This window comes from Papilio machaon, chromosome 16 (assembly GCF_912999745.1).
Source record: "Papilio machaon chromosome 16, ilPapMach1.1, whole genome shotgun sequence".
Lineage (NCBI taxonomy): Eukaryota > Metazoa > Arthropoda > Insecta > Lepidoptera > Papilionidae > Papilio > Papilio machaon.
In genome coordinates this window covers 173450-189963 of record NC_060001.1, presented here as the reverse complement: position 1 = coordinate 189963, position 16514 = coordinate 173450, and the positions used below count along the sequence as shown (strand labels likewise).

Genomic DNA, 16514 nt, shown 5'->3' with positions numbered 1-16514 from the left:
TCCGGCGCGGGGACGATACTCGTACATTTATTTAGTTGATTGTATTTAATGTATTAAACGTTGAATGATTAGATTTGATGGATTCTTAGTCATGTCGTGTGTCAGTGCTGCAGTGTGACCTACCTGCTACCTCCTCCCCGCGCCCACTTCTACTAGGTGTTACTACCCATTATTTTTATTTATTTTTTTTAATATTTTAAAATCGATATATCTATAATATACGTTGAAAGACAATATACACAACGCATAGTTCGTCCGTTACACAAGTGCTACAATTGATTTCAGCTTTATATCATATAATATCACAACGTCCATTTTCGTTGAGGATGTAACGAAGCACACGGTATTTAAATACACACGATGCAACGTCTGCACATTTTATATTGATACATATTATATATCGCAAGCTTCATACGACACGCCCTCCTGCGCGCCGCCCACGCGACAACATACGTCTCCCACCCGTAGCCCACGTGCCGCCCACCCGTAGCCCACGCGTCGCCCAGTCGTAGCCCACATGAATAAAATATCGAAGGGTTTTTATATGTTGCTTAAATAAAGTAAGGATGGTGTGGTGATGGTTTATACTTCTCGCAAATGTAAGTAGAACTTAGAATCACCTTGTCAACAAACACAGCAGGGACGAGGGAAAAACTGTACTGAGCTTCACTTATACATATTAAGTGGAGCTCTGCATTAAGTCACACAATACAGGAAAATTTCAAATCTAATATTATTTACAAGCAGCGGAAAACGCGACACCCATACGACTAATCTTTTGGTACAAAGATAAACATTAATTTCATTTCATTGAAACAAATGATTTGAAACATCTTTTTAACCTAGAGCTCCGTCCCACAGATGATTAACTCGCTATCACATCAGGTCAGAATAAAGTGTGGCATCCAGGTGAAGTTGTAACCGAGCTGAGATTCTCCGACGCGGTCCGGGGCTCGCTCTGCAGTGTGCTGGCGGAGCGCCGCTCACATTCAATGACTAAGCTATATTAGCCACCGGTACATTTATAAATTGATCAGTTAAAGCTAGGCGCAGGCCACGGAGCAGTCAGCGCGGTGGGCGGGGCGGTGGGCGTGGCGTGGGCGCGGGCGTGGGCGTGGGCGTGTGCGTGGGCGGGGCCGGCGAGACGTGAGCGTGCGCGGTCAGTGGCGCAGCAGCGCGGGCAGGTCGGCGAAGGCGCATGCGCCGAGGGAGGCGCGCGCCATGCGACGCAGCAGCTCGCGCGCATGCGTGATGCACGCCTCCACCGACGACATCCACCGCCGCCCGTGGAGCTCTGCTCGCAACAAACGATATTCCTAATACTATACTTTGTCTTAAAGATAATTGCTAGTAAAATACATCACACAAATAAATAGTGAATGGTTTATAGAGGCCCGTCGGTGCGGGAACAACGTACCCAGTATGGCGGCGTTGAGGGCGCTGCAGACGGGCTCGCGACGGATGGGCTCCAGCTGCCAGCCCACGGGGCTGTCCCACGGGTTGCTGTACGCCAGCAGACTGAACGCCTCCTGCACACATACACACATACACACAGGTCAGTGTCAGACAGTGTGGCGATGTCGGCGATGTCTGCGGGGGCGGACTCACCTCGAGCATGGCGCGCTGGCAGGGGTCGTGCGTGTGACGCTGGCTCATGGCGTACAGCTCGCGCCCGAAGGCCAGCATGCGCTCCACGGAGGCGCGCGTGCAGCCGCCGCCCGCGCCCGCACCCGCGCCCGCTGCACGACACACACTATCACATTATATCTCACAGCGACCATTTGCGACTTCGTAGTGCAAACAGTGATGCGATGTGAATGACGCGGGCGGCTTTGAACAGAAGCGACGCGGTGCAACTTCGCATCGGAACAACGGGGAATGTCTGTTGTCCGCGTGGCGCTCACCGCATCGCGTTCGCTCTCGGCCGCCCACCTCGCACGAGCTGCTGATGGGCTTTTACATTTTTTCTCTATTTTTTTTTATATCGATGGAAGCAATTTGATAATCGTTACAATGTCAAAATGTTTTCACACAAGAGGTATGAGAGCAAACGGGGACAGACAATAATCACTTGATTAGTAAAATTGTGTCAACAAATGTCAATATATCAAAACGGTGACTGTTACAGTTTGAACAAATAATAATAATTGTGAATCTTAAGTGTGCCAAATAATTAAAATAAACAATAATCTTATACATATATACACTTATATACGGACAAATCAATATAATAGACTTAATATTCGCACATAAATATAGCCAATATATATATGATGCAAATAAACTAATAATAGAAGCGAGTGTGCATCAGTTACACGACAAGCGTTGGGCTACATGCTGTACACGAGGTGGCAAAAATACCCTTCTCCAAAATAAAAACATCTTTTTGTAAATAAATTTGGTTCGTTGGACGATGCTATTTTCTTATTAATGACTTACTCTTAAGTACTGAATAATTATTTATAATTTATTGTATAAAATCCATCGATCAAATCTATGATTTTTCTTTTTCAAGATGTCTTAAAAGTAAAAAATGCAGGTAACGTATTGCAAACGAACATCTATCTGGCTCGAAGGACCAAGAAATTACACAAGCAGTGAAGTCGCACAACTTGCGAATAATCTGTTGTGCCAGAAGTCCCGCGGTGGCGACTACAGCCACCTCGGACACAAGGGAAAAACTTTTTACAAAGCAATCTCTTCTATACAAACACATATTGTACAGAAAAACAACATTTAGCTTCGCTGACATTGTATTCAGTACTAAAAATTATTATCAGTTAAAGTATTTCCGGAGACATTACAGATGCAGCAACATAACAATGTGAGATAAGGTGGTAACAAAAACTGCAACATTAGTGGGCAAGCCGCTACACTCTCTTAGCTTCTTGGAGAGCTATAAAAAAACTTGCACAGGCAAATACGAGACAATAATACTACAATACTACGTTAAAATCAAGGCGTAACGATATAAATAGTACTTACGAAGTGTGTCTATATGCCGAGCTGTCCATTGCCTCACAAACTAACTAATGTTGCAAACGATAAAGGTGCGAATGTGCTCTGAAGGTGCTGTTATGTACGAATAATGAACGAATTTTTGTTTGCGCTGGTTATAGCAAGATAGATTTTAACTAAATATTCAAGATAAATCATTAAACAAACGTGTTTTCATAGAATTGAAAAGTTCCTTCTTCCCTCCTCAGCTTCCCTCAGCGGCGATTACCGAATGTTTGTTCGATGTTATCAAACTAGACATTCATGTTGTTCAAGTGTTTTTTTCACTAGTATACATTTTCACAGGATGTCAGAGTAAAATGATTATCAATTAATAAGGATACGAGTAAGTAATGATACATTCAACAGACAACAGACATGAGCGGAGAGTATTGTTATTCTGCAAAGATGCTAAAACCATAAAAACGACCAAACGAAGTAGTGAAATCTGATGAAGTGAAGGTGGGCGTCACACACACAGCTAGGCTAGACTGAGGGGGGCGCAGGCCGGGACCTGCCGGCGGCTGCCGCGTCCTATCCGCGCCCTATCTGCGTCCTATCCCCGACGCTCGTTGAGACTTCTATTAGTTAACAACTTTTTGACGTGTGCAAAGGTCGAGCGGTAAGATCGCTACGCGGACTGGGCGCGGACTGAGCGCGGACTGAGCGCGGGCGGGGCGCAGTGGGCGGGCGTGGGGCGGGGCTGAGCGTGCGGCGCGTGTGCGGCGCGTGTGCGGCGAGCGGACGGTAGGCGTGCGGCGGGCGTGCGGCGAGCGAGCAGTACGCACCGAGACGCGGCAGCAGCGCGGCCACGCTGGAGGTGACGCCGGGCATGCCCTTCAAGAGCGGCGCGGTGGGCAGACCTCCACCTACGCAACACAACCACCGCGCACCTCGTCAACCTCCGCCGAGCCGAGCCGAGCGGAGCCGAGTCGCACTTTATATCGTGACGTGCTATCCGGTCCAACTGAATACTATCTCTAATACTCCTTCTACGGGGAGAAGTGATCACTAGACATCCCGCTGGACCTGATACACTTCAGTCTATCACCGGCACGTCAAACATTTCCCGATTGTAAACATTGACATCGGTACCATTCTGTACATAGCTATCTGACATGAATATTTCTTTAGTATTTATGCTTCAAGGCATTAATCATAATATAGTGAATCATTAACAATGCGACGAGAGCGGGGCGGGGCGATGTGGCGCGGCCCTCACCCACACGTCGCGTGCTCAGGCGGTGAAGATGACCCAAATTTAAAAATAAGCGGAAGATGCCATCGAAATGTGAGCGAATGAACTGACCGTATGAACAATGAAACACGAGTGAATGACCAAATACTAGGCGAGGCATGCGGCTGCACGCGCTGGGAGCGAGCACAGTCAGAGCTAACAGAGCTGCAACTCTTAGCATTCACCTCTACTATTTGCTACTTCAAACACGAGCTACATCAACACAAAACAGCTACTGTTTGTCATTGTTGTTGACATTGTATATGATATATTAAAAAAGTATATATTACTATAACATATAAAAGTAGATAAAGTAGTACTAAATATACTGATAAATACTATATTTTTATGTTGAACTAAAAAGCGACGAGCAAATAAAATGAATGTAAGACGATGAGGTCGCCAATAGTGATAATGTTTTTATTAAATGAAACAAATGTATGAGAATGGTGCGCAAATTATAAATAATTGGAAACAATAAATTTTATTATTTACATATAAAAAATTAAATCTGCTGTGGAAATAAATAAATTCATAATATTAATAGTTTATATTGATATTTTGATCGCGTATCGTCCGACAAAGTCATCTCTCTCTGCTCACTAGCGCTCCTGTCGATATCAAAAAGGACCACAAAAACCTTGTCATATTGTCTTGTAACATCTTGGTTTTTGTGTCATTTTTATAAAATATATTATATTTATCCATATTAAATGACAGAAAAGTGTGATAACCGTGATAAAACCCCATCTCACCAGACATATAACAATGTCAGATTGTGATCCTATTCTCGGCAACGTCACAATCGACATTTGCCAACTTTACTCAAATTACATCATGACATTATTGAATAATAATTCATTATAACAAAAACGACAAAGTGTCCTTAAATGAAATTTTGAATACTGGTCTCTATATTCTTTCTCTCTTCATTACTTCTTTAAATCTATATTAAAATCTCACGAATAATAATTTCAAAGATATGTGTGAAGCGAAACAACCCGCGTTGTGTCGGCGTTGTTCACTATCACCTCCTCACATCTAACTTTGGTGGGCTCCGACACAAAAATGTTTGTTGACTTTTCACAGAGCGACTTTTATTGAAGCCCCTACATAGACAAAACTCAGGATTTAAATGCAAAGATATTATAAGTTCAGGATCTTATTACGAGATGGCGGCGACATGGCGGGCGTACGTACCTTGGTGCGTGTCGTGTGCGGCGTGGTGCGCGCCGTTGGCGGGTGACGTCATGTCGACGTCGGCGTCAACATCGCTCGCCTCGTCCGGCGCCTGCACCACTCCTGCAAACGTAACACCGCGTTACATCTGTCCTGGCCAGTGATGGTGTTAAGGTGTTGCGATGTTGGTGCAATGTGTTACCGTTGGCGTGCGGCGCGGGCTGTCCGTTGGGGCGGGCGGTGTGGGCGGTGTGGGGGGTGGTATGGGGGGTGGTGTGGGGGGTGTGGGCGGTGTGGGCGATGACGGATGTGGCGACGCCGTTGGCCCCGCCCTCAGTCGCGCACTCGTCCGCGCCCTCGCCGGTCACCTGCACACGGGAACACATTATAATTAAACAAATATTAAGTAGTACGTTCACAAAACGCTCCCTCATATACTAAGGTGAAATGATTTATTTCTTTCATGATATTCATAATACCAATCCTCCCGACGATAATTATCATCTTTCACTTATTGCACATTTGGCGTTAACGATTTTTCGTAAGAAAATATGCAGATATATGAATGAATTAATGGTTTTTAAGTTTTGGTTAGAAAAAGGAAATAACGACTTAAACATAAACAAGTGGTATACAGTGTCGCGGTACCTCAGAGTCGGTGCCGTTGACCATTTCAATGAACTGACGTATCTTGAGCAGGAAGAGCAGGTCCGGGTCTCGCTCCAGCAGGTCGGGGTAGGCGCGCCGCGTCACCTCTATCGCCTCGCCGATGCGCCCCGACAGCACCAGCTTTGATATCCCTGCCCACCGACAACAGTATAACAAGCTACTCATCTCCGCGACCGTTCGACGTTTTAGTATTATTTACATCATCAACAATAAATATAAGAAGGGAGGGAATAAATGTAAGAGCGCTCACTCTGTCTATTCTTGATGGAGGCGATGTCCTCGTCGATGGGCTGTCCGGTGGCGCGCGAGAAGGCCAGCGCCGTGCTGCAGTAGCCCTGGTGCACCAGATACGACGACACCATCCTGCAAGCAGAGCGCACATCTCACTACCACTGCACCGACCCCCCCCCCCCCCCCGCCTCACCTAGAGAGGAGAGACTCCCCCGTGTGGCGCCGAGCCGCACCTGTGCAACACCTGCTGCCACTGGCCCTGCGCGTCGGGCAGCGGGAACTCGTCGATGGCGAGGCGGGTGCGCGCGCGCAGCTCCCGCAGCATGTCCTCCACGTCGAACACGAACGGCGCCTGACCAAAGTTGGCGTCCACCACCTCACCCGGCGTCTGCAGCCCCACCGTCGGGTACAGGTTCGGCTGCCGACACGCACCACGAGAACTTCATCATCTTACTATACTTGTAATACGAGGCACACGTCGGTTATGTTGCTATCCTCACAAAATTGTTTAACATTTAAAATGTGGGCAAGAGCTGGCGACTCACGGGTAATCCTCTGAAGGCGATGCCGAGGTGGTGGCCGTTCTTGGTATAGAAGCAGGTATTGTCGACGAGGTTAACACCGCAGCCGATGACGTCGCCCGTGGTGAAGGTGGGCCCGTACGGCTGCCCCGTGCCCGACGAGCAGAACGAGTGCCCGTCGTCGCCGTGGTATCCGTACGAGTGCTTGTCCCAACCTGAAGCACCACACACAAACATCGCGTAGTTACATTCCTGCACACTACATCCATACCACGCTTCACTGACATGCATTAGAGAGATAGAAAGGAGAAACAGGGGGTACGTGAAGGTGTTCTCCCACACGGGGGGGACTCACCGGGCAAGCGGTTCATGTTGACGCCGTGCGCGGAGAGGCCGATGCCCATGTAGCCATCGCGGCCTTTGGACACGATTCGCACCTCGAAGTAGTAAAGGCCGCACGCCGCGGGGATGGGGTGTGTGGCGCGCACGCTCGCCGCGTCCTTGTGCGTCTTGCCATGACCTGCAGCACAACGCCTATTACACAATACTCATTTAACTTAGTTGTACTAAACTAGTTGTTAGAAACACGTTTGTCTATCCGGTCATTGTTATTTATCGTTCAGTCTCGAAGACTAGCGTCATGTAGATGTGTGTAGTGCTTCTGCGTTTTTTTCAATACGGCCAATAGAGAAGGTTGGCGGTTACTTAGTTGCCTCTTCGCACTCCTTTATATTTAAATCGCATTATTACCATACATATAAGAAACATAACTATATAAAACTTTTCCCCTAATGAATTAGAGGTGGCAAACAGTAAGTGAAGTTTTCAAACTTAGGACATCGGAATAAATACATTAAAGAATTTGACATCAAAATCTATTAAAAGAACATAAATTACATTGATGGATATGATAGATAACTTAGATACTAACAAATCGGCAAGAGATCTAATATAAGCCTATACGAAGAAAGCTCTATCATAATTTATGTATGTACACTACAGACGTGTTAGTAGAGCATCAGGCCTCTCAAACGCCTTGATGTCCAAACGCAAACACCACAACAGTTAGAAGAAACAATTGAAATCCAGCCCCCATACATACACGTCCAATTATTAAAACAACACCCTAACGAAAGGTATCGCGGTTGCTTTTCAAGTGGCAGTCCTCTGTTTGCCGTAATGACTCTCGCGCATTGTAATCACAGGCTGTGTCAAGGCCGCGGCCGCCTTACTTATAAATTAGACGATGCCACCTAAGTAGCGTAAAATAGTTTTTATTACTCGCATGGTAACTAAGAGAGAAAGATTGTGGCACATTTTTTTAGAAGTAAGTTATTCTATCTTAATTTCTCCAACAAATTATGTATACAACTTCAAAGCATTGGTTAAATTTAAACAAAACACTGTAAGTACGTACGTAAATTCTCCTATAAAAGGCTGATGGGTTTATTTAATGAAATGCAACGGAAATCAGTGTAAAACTACCACAATTAATTGTTATATGACACTAACAATAATGTCCTGTCTTAGATAATAATATGAGAAATTATCATATTTATTTATAAACAGCGAAGAATACATGAAGGTTGTTAAACTTCACCATCCACCGCGAATCTCATAAAAATTGCGCACAGCTACTTCAAAGTTATGTAATTCTTCTTATGTTGCACAACGATGTTCCTCCACTACGTGGGCGGTGTTTTTTCACCATCATATATCAGAAGAACAGAAGAGGTCGCAATCGAGCATGAGCGCGGGTCCCGTTATGCGATGGTAGATGCGAGTGGGAAGCGCACACGAGGCGGACGGAATTAGCGGCGAGTGCGTTGCCCGCGTCACCTGCCGGCGCGCCACTACCATCACCAAATCATTACTTTTATGAGAAATCACATACAAAAATCATTATCATCACGCTCATTGTAAAAGATGCTCTATGTAAAGAAATATACTGAGGTCAAGAAACTTTCACTTGATTTGGTATACATATATGGATTTCTCAAAGGCATTTGATAAAATAAATAAACAAGTAGTTTGAACAGAGATGTTTTATCTCAAGATTTCTGGAGATTCTGTCTTGTATCTGTAAAAATGCATCTTGGGATGTTGGCCATAAATTACAACGAACTTTCTAACACTACCCCGCGACTACCCTAACCTTAGAGTATATCGTATCAGTTACTATTATTATTTTAGAACAGGAGGCTAACAATCACCACTCAATGGCAGACGGCAGGCGATATTTTTGTTTGTTATTGATACAAATGTAACATCGACAAAGAAAGTTTCATAACCGTGCACGAGCACAGATCACTTCCCAGCTTCAGACACATTCAGTGTGAGCCGTGCGCCTGCGCAAACTGCTAACAGTACAGATGAAATGTTAATCTTACTACCATTAAGTATTCTTAACGTTTTTTACAAATGTAGCTGTTGATAAATAGAACGCACGATTCTTGTATCTGCCATATTTCTATGATTGTATGAAATAAAGCTCGGGTCATGATAATCGTTACCTCTTACTTCATTGCTAGTTGTGTACCTACATTAGACAATTGCTTTACACAATAACAATTATTAAAATTCAAATACTATATAGTACTAACTGTCGACCGCGACTCTGTCCGCGCGGAATCCAGACTATGTTTTACATCCATGCCAAATTTCATCAAGATCCGTTCAGCCGTTTTGAATATACCTTCAAAAAAAACATCCATCCATCTATCCATCCAACCATCCATCTGAACATTCACATATATAAAATAAGTAAGAAGTAAAACTAGTAAGATAGTAAGAAGTAAAATAAGATTTAAAATGGCAAACTGATTGCTTCAGATTAAGGACAGAAGGACGATAAGCGTGACGCATTATTAAACGAAATATTCCCTATAGCAAAATAGCAATAATACAAACATGGGGTCGTTGAGAGCAGACGTTGACACGCAAGATAAACAGGAAAGCGAAAAGAAATAGCCTGTTAGATAAACATTGTACAGAACAAAACAAATTTATATATTATAACTTGTTTTAAAATACTTCGCATAGCTCCAACATTTGATTAAAAACAAGAAATTCAAAGTAGGGAGGGTATTGTCGCTAAGTTGATGTTATGTTAATGTCTCAGTGTTATGTTACAAAATATTTTCTTTATTAATATTTCTTATTGCTCACCAATGATAACACTACTTCTATACACAATTATTGACTGTTGAAGGTCACGCACTTTATCTACTGACAAAACTATGTAAAAACATTAAAGTGATTGATTGATTGCATTACATTTTACATAACGCTAACAACTGAAACAGGGGACATCGTGCGTTCTGCGACATGACATAACTCAGTAACTCAGTGACAATTCAGTAAGAACTTAATTGAGGATTTAACTATCGATTATTTGTGATCATGAAATCATGAATATCTTCACAACTACTAGAGGAACGTCAAGGTCCAACCCACACCGGCGCAAAGGCGAGGCGGAGCGTCGCGCTGCGTCGCCTCATATTGATGTATATTTTAGCATTTTAAGGTATATGCAAAAATGATGTATAATATAAATCTGCTTGCGCACGAGGAAGCATTAGACTGCAATACACCAGGAGACAGGACGTAGCCCGCGTCACCACGAGCCGCGACGTTTCGCCTTTGCATTTGGGCTTGTGCGAGAGGTTCACCTCGACTTTTGTAAGTGACACAATGTATCTTTAACGTAAGGGCGCGAACGCAATCCACATGCAATATGCAGTCTCAGCACGGTTAAACCACCAGCAATCGGACGACGGCGTTATGCTGATTTGCTTTGCGACCTTACTGCATGACGTTGCAAGGAAAGGTTAACACACAACAGAAGTAATATTATAAAAGATAATTAGCATTAGCACAAGTAAAGAAAAAAACAGTTACTACACTCAAGATCATTCTTGAACATTGCTTTCAAAACATAGAAATAAAAGTAAAGACTAACTCGCCAACAAACAGAGCTTTTTTGATCAAGAATAATACGAGATGATTTCAAAATTTATCATCGTTGTATCTAAGGCTCGTCTCGTCTTCAGTACACCGCATAGGAATGGAAGGAACTTCATTACAATCAGAAATAATGCGCAATATTTAGTAATAATAATATGTTGGCATGAATGCTTTTAAAACTAGACGATCATTGTAGTAGACCTATCTGCAGAAGAAGGCAAAGATTGATGATAATGATGATGATCGTCTGCAGTCTATCAAAACGAAAAATGTGTATATTGCGGAGGAGAGTACGGTGTCGTGGTGGAGCCCTGTTTGTCGGCTGCGGCGCAGTGCTGCTCGCTGCTGCAGACTAGCAAGTAATAAGTAGCAAGGTGCACACGTACGATACATCCAGAGGCGCAAGTGGAGGTAGGGCAGGTGGGGACGGCGGCCCGGGCCCGGCGAGCCACCTTACAACAAATAGAGAAACAGCCATGTCCATTAAACGGTTGCACTGCGAGCCCCATGCGCCCCCCACCCCGGCGCCGGATCGTCACCATTGTGGTGCTATGAAGACGAAATATTAAGCTAAATCTTATATTACACACATTTACATCTACTATTTGGGATACATTTCAAGCTCATTCATTTCTTATTCCAATTTTCCAGTGGATAATTATACATTTCCATCTCCTCGCACAAAATAATGATTACAATCTTATTTTTACTCCAAAGTAGAGGTGAAAATTAGGTAACTAGACTGTTTAGGTGTACGAAATTAAGAAATGAATTGTACAATTAAAACGAAGAAGATAAAAAATGTTGTATGCTAATGTAATGTTGTATCTGAGGACCGATCACGGCACGATCTTCTTTAAAGTTTTCTGAGTGAACAACTTTAATACTTTGTATAGATTGTTAAGACCCTCTTAGTAGACTTCACTACATACCTACTTAAATATGAATGTAAATAGTCAAGTACTTAGTTGCTGAATGGGTTCAAGGAAACCTTCAAAAGCCTTTTATTTTTAAATCCGTAACTGATGTTGCGAAAGACTTGATAAATCTAAATATAATACAATGACATATTTTGACAAAAATAACTAAATCTTTTCCTGAGAAAAGCCTAACAAAAAAAACTGTGAGCCATGCGTCCCACAGTCAGGCTCTCGCTAGAAACAAAGGATAACCGTGACTTAAGAACGATTCATACAAAATGTAAATTTAAAATAGCGGCGTAATGTATCTACATACGTAGCTGGTGACGGCGGCGGCGACGGCGGTAGCGCTGCGGACGACTACAGCTGCCATTGTTCCGTCGCAGCTGAGCAAAGTGGCGACTTGCAGCCCTCAGTGCTCCGCGTAGAGCACAAATTAACATCAAAAGTGTTTAGGGCTCTGACAAGGCCGACGCTACATGCCTCGGTGTTGTAAAACAGCACTTTATAAAATTGTAATAAAGGATGTATTGGCTTGAACAGTCGTCAGTAAGAAGGCCAAAGGCTAACGAGCTTGACCCAGATCTGGGATGCACCACTCCGGTCCCGTTCAAAAAGCGAGGCCCTTTAACGCCGAACCTTAAGTTAGACAAGACCTCTTAGGGCGGTCACGAACATGACGTTGAAATGTCCTCTTTAATTGATAATGATAGCGTCGGTTTATCCCTATTTATCGTTTATGGCAAAATGTAGCGTGCATTATACAATTACCATAAAGAGAAATGTCGAAAACATCAAAACAGTTGCCATTATTCGGAGTTGAATAAAAAACGAATTAACATATTTATGATTCTTACGTATTAAAATGTATTTAAGTCGGTGACAGTGAACGTATTACCGTAACGGAAAAACTCTAGCCCTAATAACTGACAAACACCGGCCGCACACCGGAGACTTCGCTTTAATAACAATAATCATTTTTAATACAATTAAGACAATTATCAAAAACACACAAATTAGATTTTTCTACTGATAACTATTGCTGTTGAATTAGTAAACATTTTAATTATTTCATTTCCATAATGTACATTTCATATTGTAGACTAAGCAGAGATTTAATTATTACAAACTCCATCACCTCCCTGGCCTTATACCACTCACGTGGGGTCGGCACGCAAGGTTTTATTAACCTTTTTATAAACTCCATATACGATATTTAATGAACCCATTTTCTATAGATAACATTAAATAACGAATTTCATCCATTAAATATCAACACAAACGACAAAAGAATAGCTACAATCAATTAATGGAATTGCAATAATAAGCGAGGACGAGACTAGACAGGGAATTAGAGGGTGAGTGGTGTCGTGTGCAGCCAGTCTGGCCGGGAGCTGGCCGGGGGCTGGCCGGGGCAACGGCGCGGTCAACAACCGGCGCGCCGCTCAATACCGCCCGCCGCCCCGCCGACAACTGTGTGCTCACAGTCTGCAGCATTCACTCTTGCCCAATTACACGACCCGCGCATAGCACATTATATATATTTTTTTTATAAGAGAAGGGGGCAAACGATCAGCGGGAGAACCAAGGTGTTTCAAAATTACGTCTAAAATTTAGATTTTTGACGGTCGAGTTGGCGATTGCAACTTTATGGCAACACAAATCCCTGTGAACTTCATGTAAACTTTTCACAGGTATCTCTAAGGAATGTACACGACAGTGAAAATGGACCATAACATACTATGTATTGCTAAAGCGATATATCTGACGAAATGACAAATACCATTGTCATAATATATATTTTTTTAATATATTATAAGGTGGCTAACGAATTGGTGACTTGAAAACGCCGAAAACGTTTACCACTGTAATTCACAACACTTTGTAAAAAAAACTTTTTAAACAAAAACATTACTCTATTAGATTCTACCAGCTATGTTAAAATATATATACAAAGTTATATTAGTAGCTTTCCATGTTTAGACATATTCATCTGCTAGAGGTCACTGTTATGTAAAAAACGTTGCTCTATTTAAATTGCTGTAATGAATAAAGTGTGTACACATCTTTAGTGTAGACACTTCAAGACTCTGTGCACCCTCATCCAATAAAGAAGTACAGCAGATCAAGCTCTATATTATGTTTGTTTGTGACATTGCATTAAAGTTAAAGAATGTTGCCATATTGTAATTTCTGCACTTATGGTAGAAACAATAATAAAACAAAACTTTAAGTCATTTAGGACTGGTACACAAGAACTCTCTATGTAAATGTGTCAAATAATTTATGTACATCTCACAAAGGGGAGTGGAAACTTTTTTAAACTTTACTTTATCAGTACATATATAAGTACCAACTGAGAGGCTCAGAGTTAGCCCAACTTTGGATTGCCTCGGCCATAGTCAACCACGCTGGCCCAGTGCTAGTTGACTGTGCCACAAAGACTTAATACATGTGTTTTAAAACTTTAGAATTATGTCAAATTATTTGTTAGTATGCAATTTTCATGTTTGTATACAAATGTTCTCTCCTTACTCGGGTGCAGATAAAATGCCCCAAAACAGATTAATTATGTACTACTATGTAATTACATCTATATCATTTCTATTTTTTATATATAAGGTGGCAAACAAATGAGTGGACACCTGAATCGCCGAGATAGTGAAGCGACCTCTACCCATAGACATCCACAATTGCAGATGTGTTGCCTACCTTTAATGGAAGGGGAAGGGAACACACTGAAAGACAATATCTCCCTTAGTTGTGCATCCCATTCTCCAAATCCAAAGAGCACAAAAATTATTATATTCTATTTTTTATAGGTTACTTCTAGAACACACATTAACTCAACAAGTTTTATAACAGAAATACATATGTATTCAGAACTCTTGATACAGTATTAATAATAAATAATCACAATTTGCACCAGTGCATTGTTCTTTTTATTATTCAGGGGTTAAGAACAATACATGTCATTGCAACAACATTTAATGCACTTTATCTTAAGCATTCACCCATGACTATGACAACAATCTGAGTGATATTCTCACACACAGGAATATCACAATCACACACAAGCAGAGAAGGATCTTTCTCAGCTTATATTTTTTAACTAAAACATGGGAGATACATTAAAATAATTTAGCAAAGAATTTATAACTTCTCAAAATTGTTACATCAATCAGTCTAATAATCTTAAACTTGTATGGTTATCACACAATAACTAACTTGTTATTAATTTGAATTATTAAGCAGCCACATGTCAGCTTGCAGCATTGAAAACCGGTAATCCGGTGTCTGTCACAGCTGATGCTGAATAAACACTTTTTCGTTGAATGTAAACGTACCACAACCCTATTCACCTACAAACAAATTATACTAAAAGTTATCCTTAAAATATGTCAGTATTTTTGTTTGTTATCAAAAACGAGGATGAGGATTTATGAGTTCTAAGTTCTTAAATTGCTTAAGTAAATAAAAGTATTTCAAAAACAATCAGTTCTTTTTGAATGAATTCTTTCCAGCTCTGAATACTATAGTTAGTATTGGAAAAGGCAATACCATTTATAATTCATCATACTGAAGGCGTCTTTCGTTTACTGTTTCGACAGGAGAAAGACTTCGCTCAATTGTTATTAAATTAAACTAAATACTTAGGATAATAATATTACGCTACGTTAATAATAATCATTTGAAATCATTCTGCGTGGTCATCGTGCATTTTCCGTGTGTTGTTACAAAATAAACGATCAGCTGATTTCTTTGTTTGACGAATGCCACTGGTTCGCCCGACTCTACGACTAAATATTGACACGTCAATATTTCTAAAATAAGTAAATAGTCGTCTCATCTCTTCCTAAATACAATGATGACACTTTACACTACGTTATAATAAACAGTTTGGCCAATAAATCTCATAAACACATCATGAGAGTTCTTACCTTTGTAATGCACTCGAAGATTATTTTGCGACAGCCCGATGTAGCTGAATTTATCTTTTGTGCTCCAAGATCTAGGTAAAGGTGTCTCATCTTCGTTCACGTTCGGATAAAGCAATTTTAAACGATCTTCTGTATCACTTTGCACTTGATTTTGGGAATCCATCGTCCCCCGTCCACTACCTATCGCAGCCATTTCTAATTTCCGTAATTCATGTCTGTCAGTGACGTCACATCAAGGACAATGTAGATTTAACAGAACTGAGCAATGTGAAAAAGCGAAATAGTGAAATACACCTTGTTGGCCGTACTTAAGATTTAATTTAAGATGCTCCCACGCGTTCAGAAAAATGAAACCAAGGGAGATAGCAATATAAAGGTCGCCGTCCCTTTCTAATGTTGCCAGGCGATATAAAATACGATTTTGGTCTGTTGGATGTCTAGGTTTTTCTTAATGGTCTAAATTCGCGAAAAAATCAATAATTGTCCTAAACCGATATAATAACTGAAATAAATATCTAACCCTTAACTAACATATCCAGAATCTTCTAATTAGTGCCAACAAAGGCTATTTTTGACTTACATTAATGATATTATTCTATGATTCACATTGTTCTACTATCTAATTAGAATTTAGATAATCACTACAGTAACTGTTTAAATTACCTTTATCTTGTTCACATAAAATGAAAATGCATAAAAACTGCACTAACAAGTTTCTTGAAAAACTTGAAAAAACAATAGAGGAAAAAATAAAACTAGTTAAAGAACCGAATGAACTATTAGAATCAAAGCAGGATTACAACGATAAAATTCTTCAGGTTTGCAAAGTTCTATTAATTTCATAAATTAAATA

The 16514-nt window shown here is 41.4% G+C and overlaps 1 protein-coding gene across 1 annotated transcript; it reads right to left on the bottom strand.

Annotated features, from left to right (window-relative positions):
• Positions 1–135: 135 nt before the first annotated feature.
• On the bottom strand, positions 136–15915 carry LOC106715716 (ran-binding protein 9). Its single transcript, XM_045681609.1, has 13 exons — positions 15662–15915; positions 11187–11252; positions 7190–7354; positions 6859–7049; positions 6547–6731; positions 6333–6445; positions 6062–6213; positions 5616–5781; positions 5435–5536; positions 3639–3866; positions 1609–1739; positions 1418–1529; positions 136–1294 (listed from the first exon to the last, which is right to left on the bottom strand). The coding sequence occupies exons 1-13, from the start codon at positions 15852–15854 to the stop codon at positions 1161–1163; spliced, it is 1938 nt and encodes a 645-aa protein (XP_045537565.1). The 5' UTR covers positions 15855–15915; the 3' UTR covers positions 136–1160.
• Positions 15916–16514: the final 599 nt, after the last annotated feature.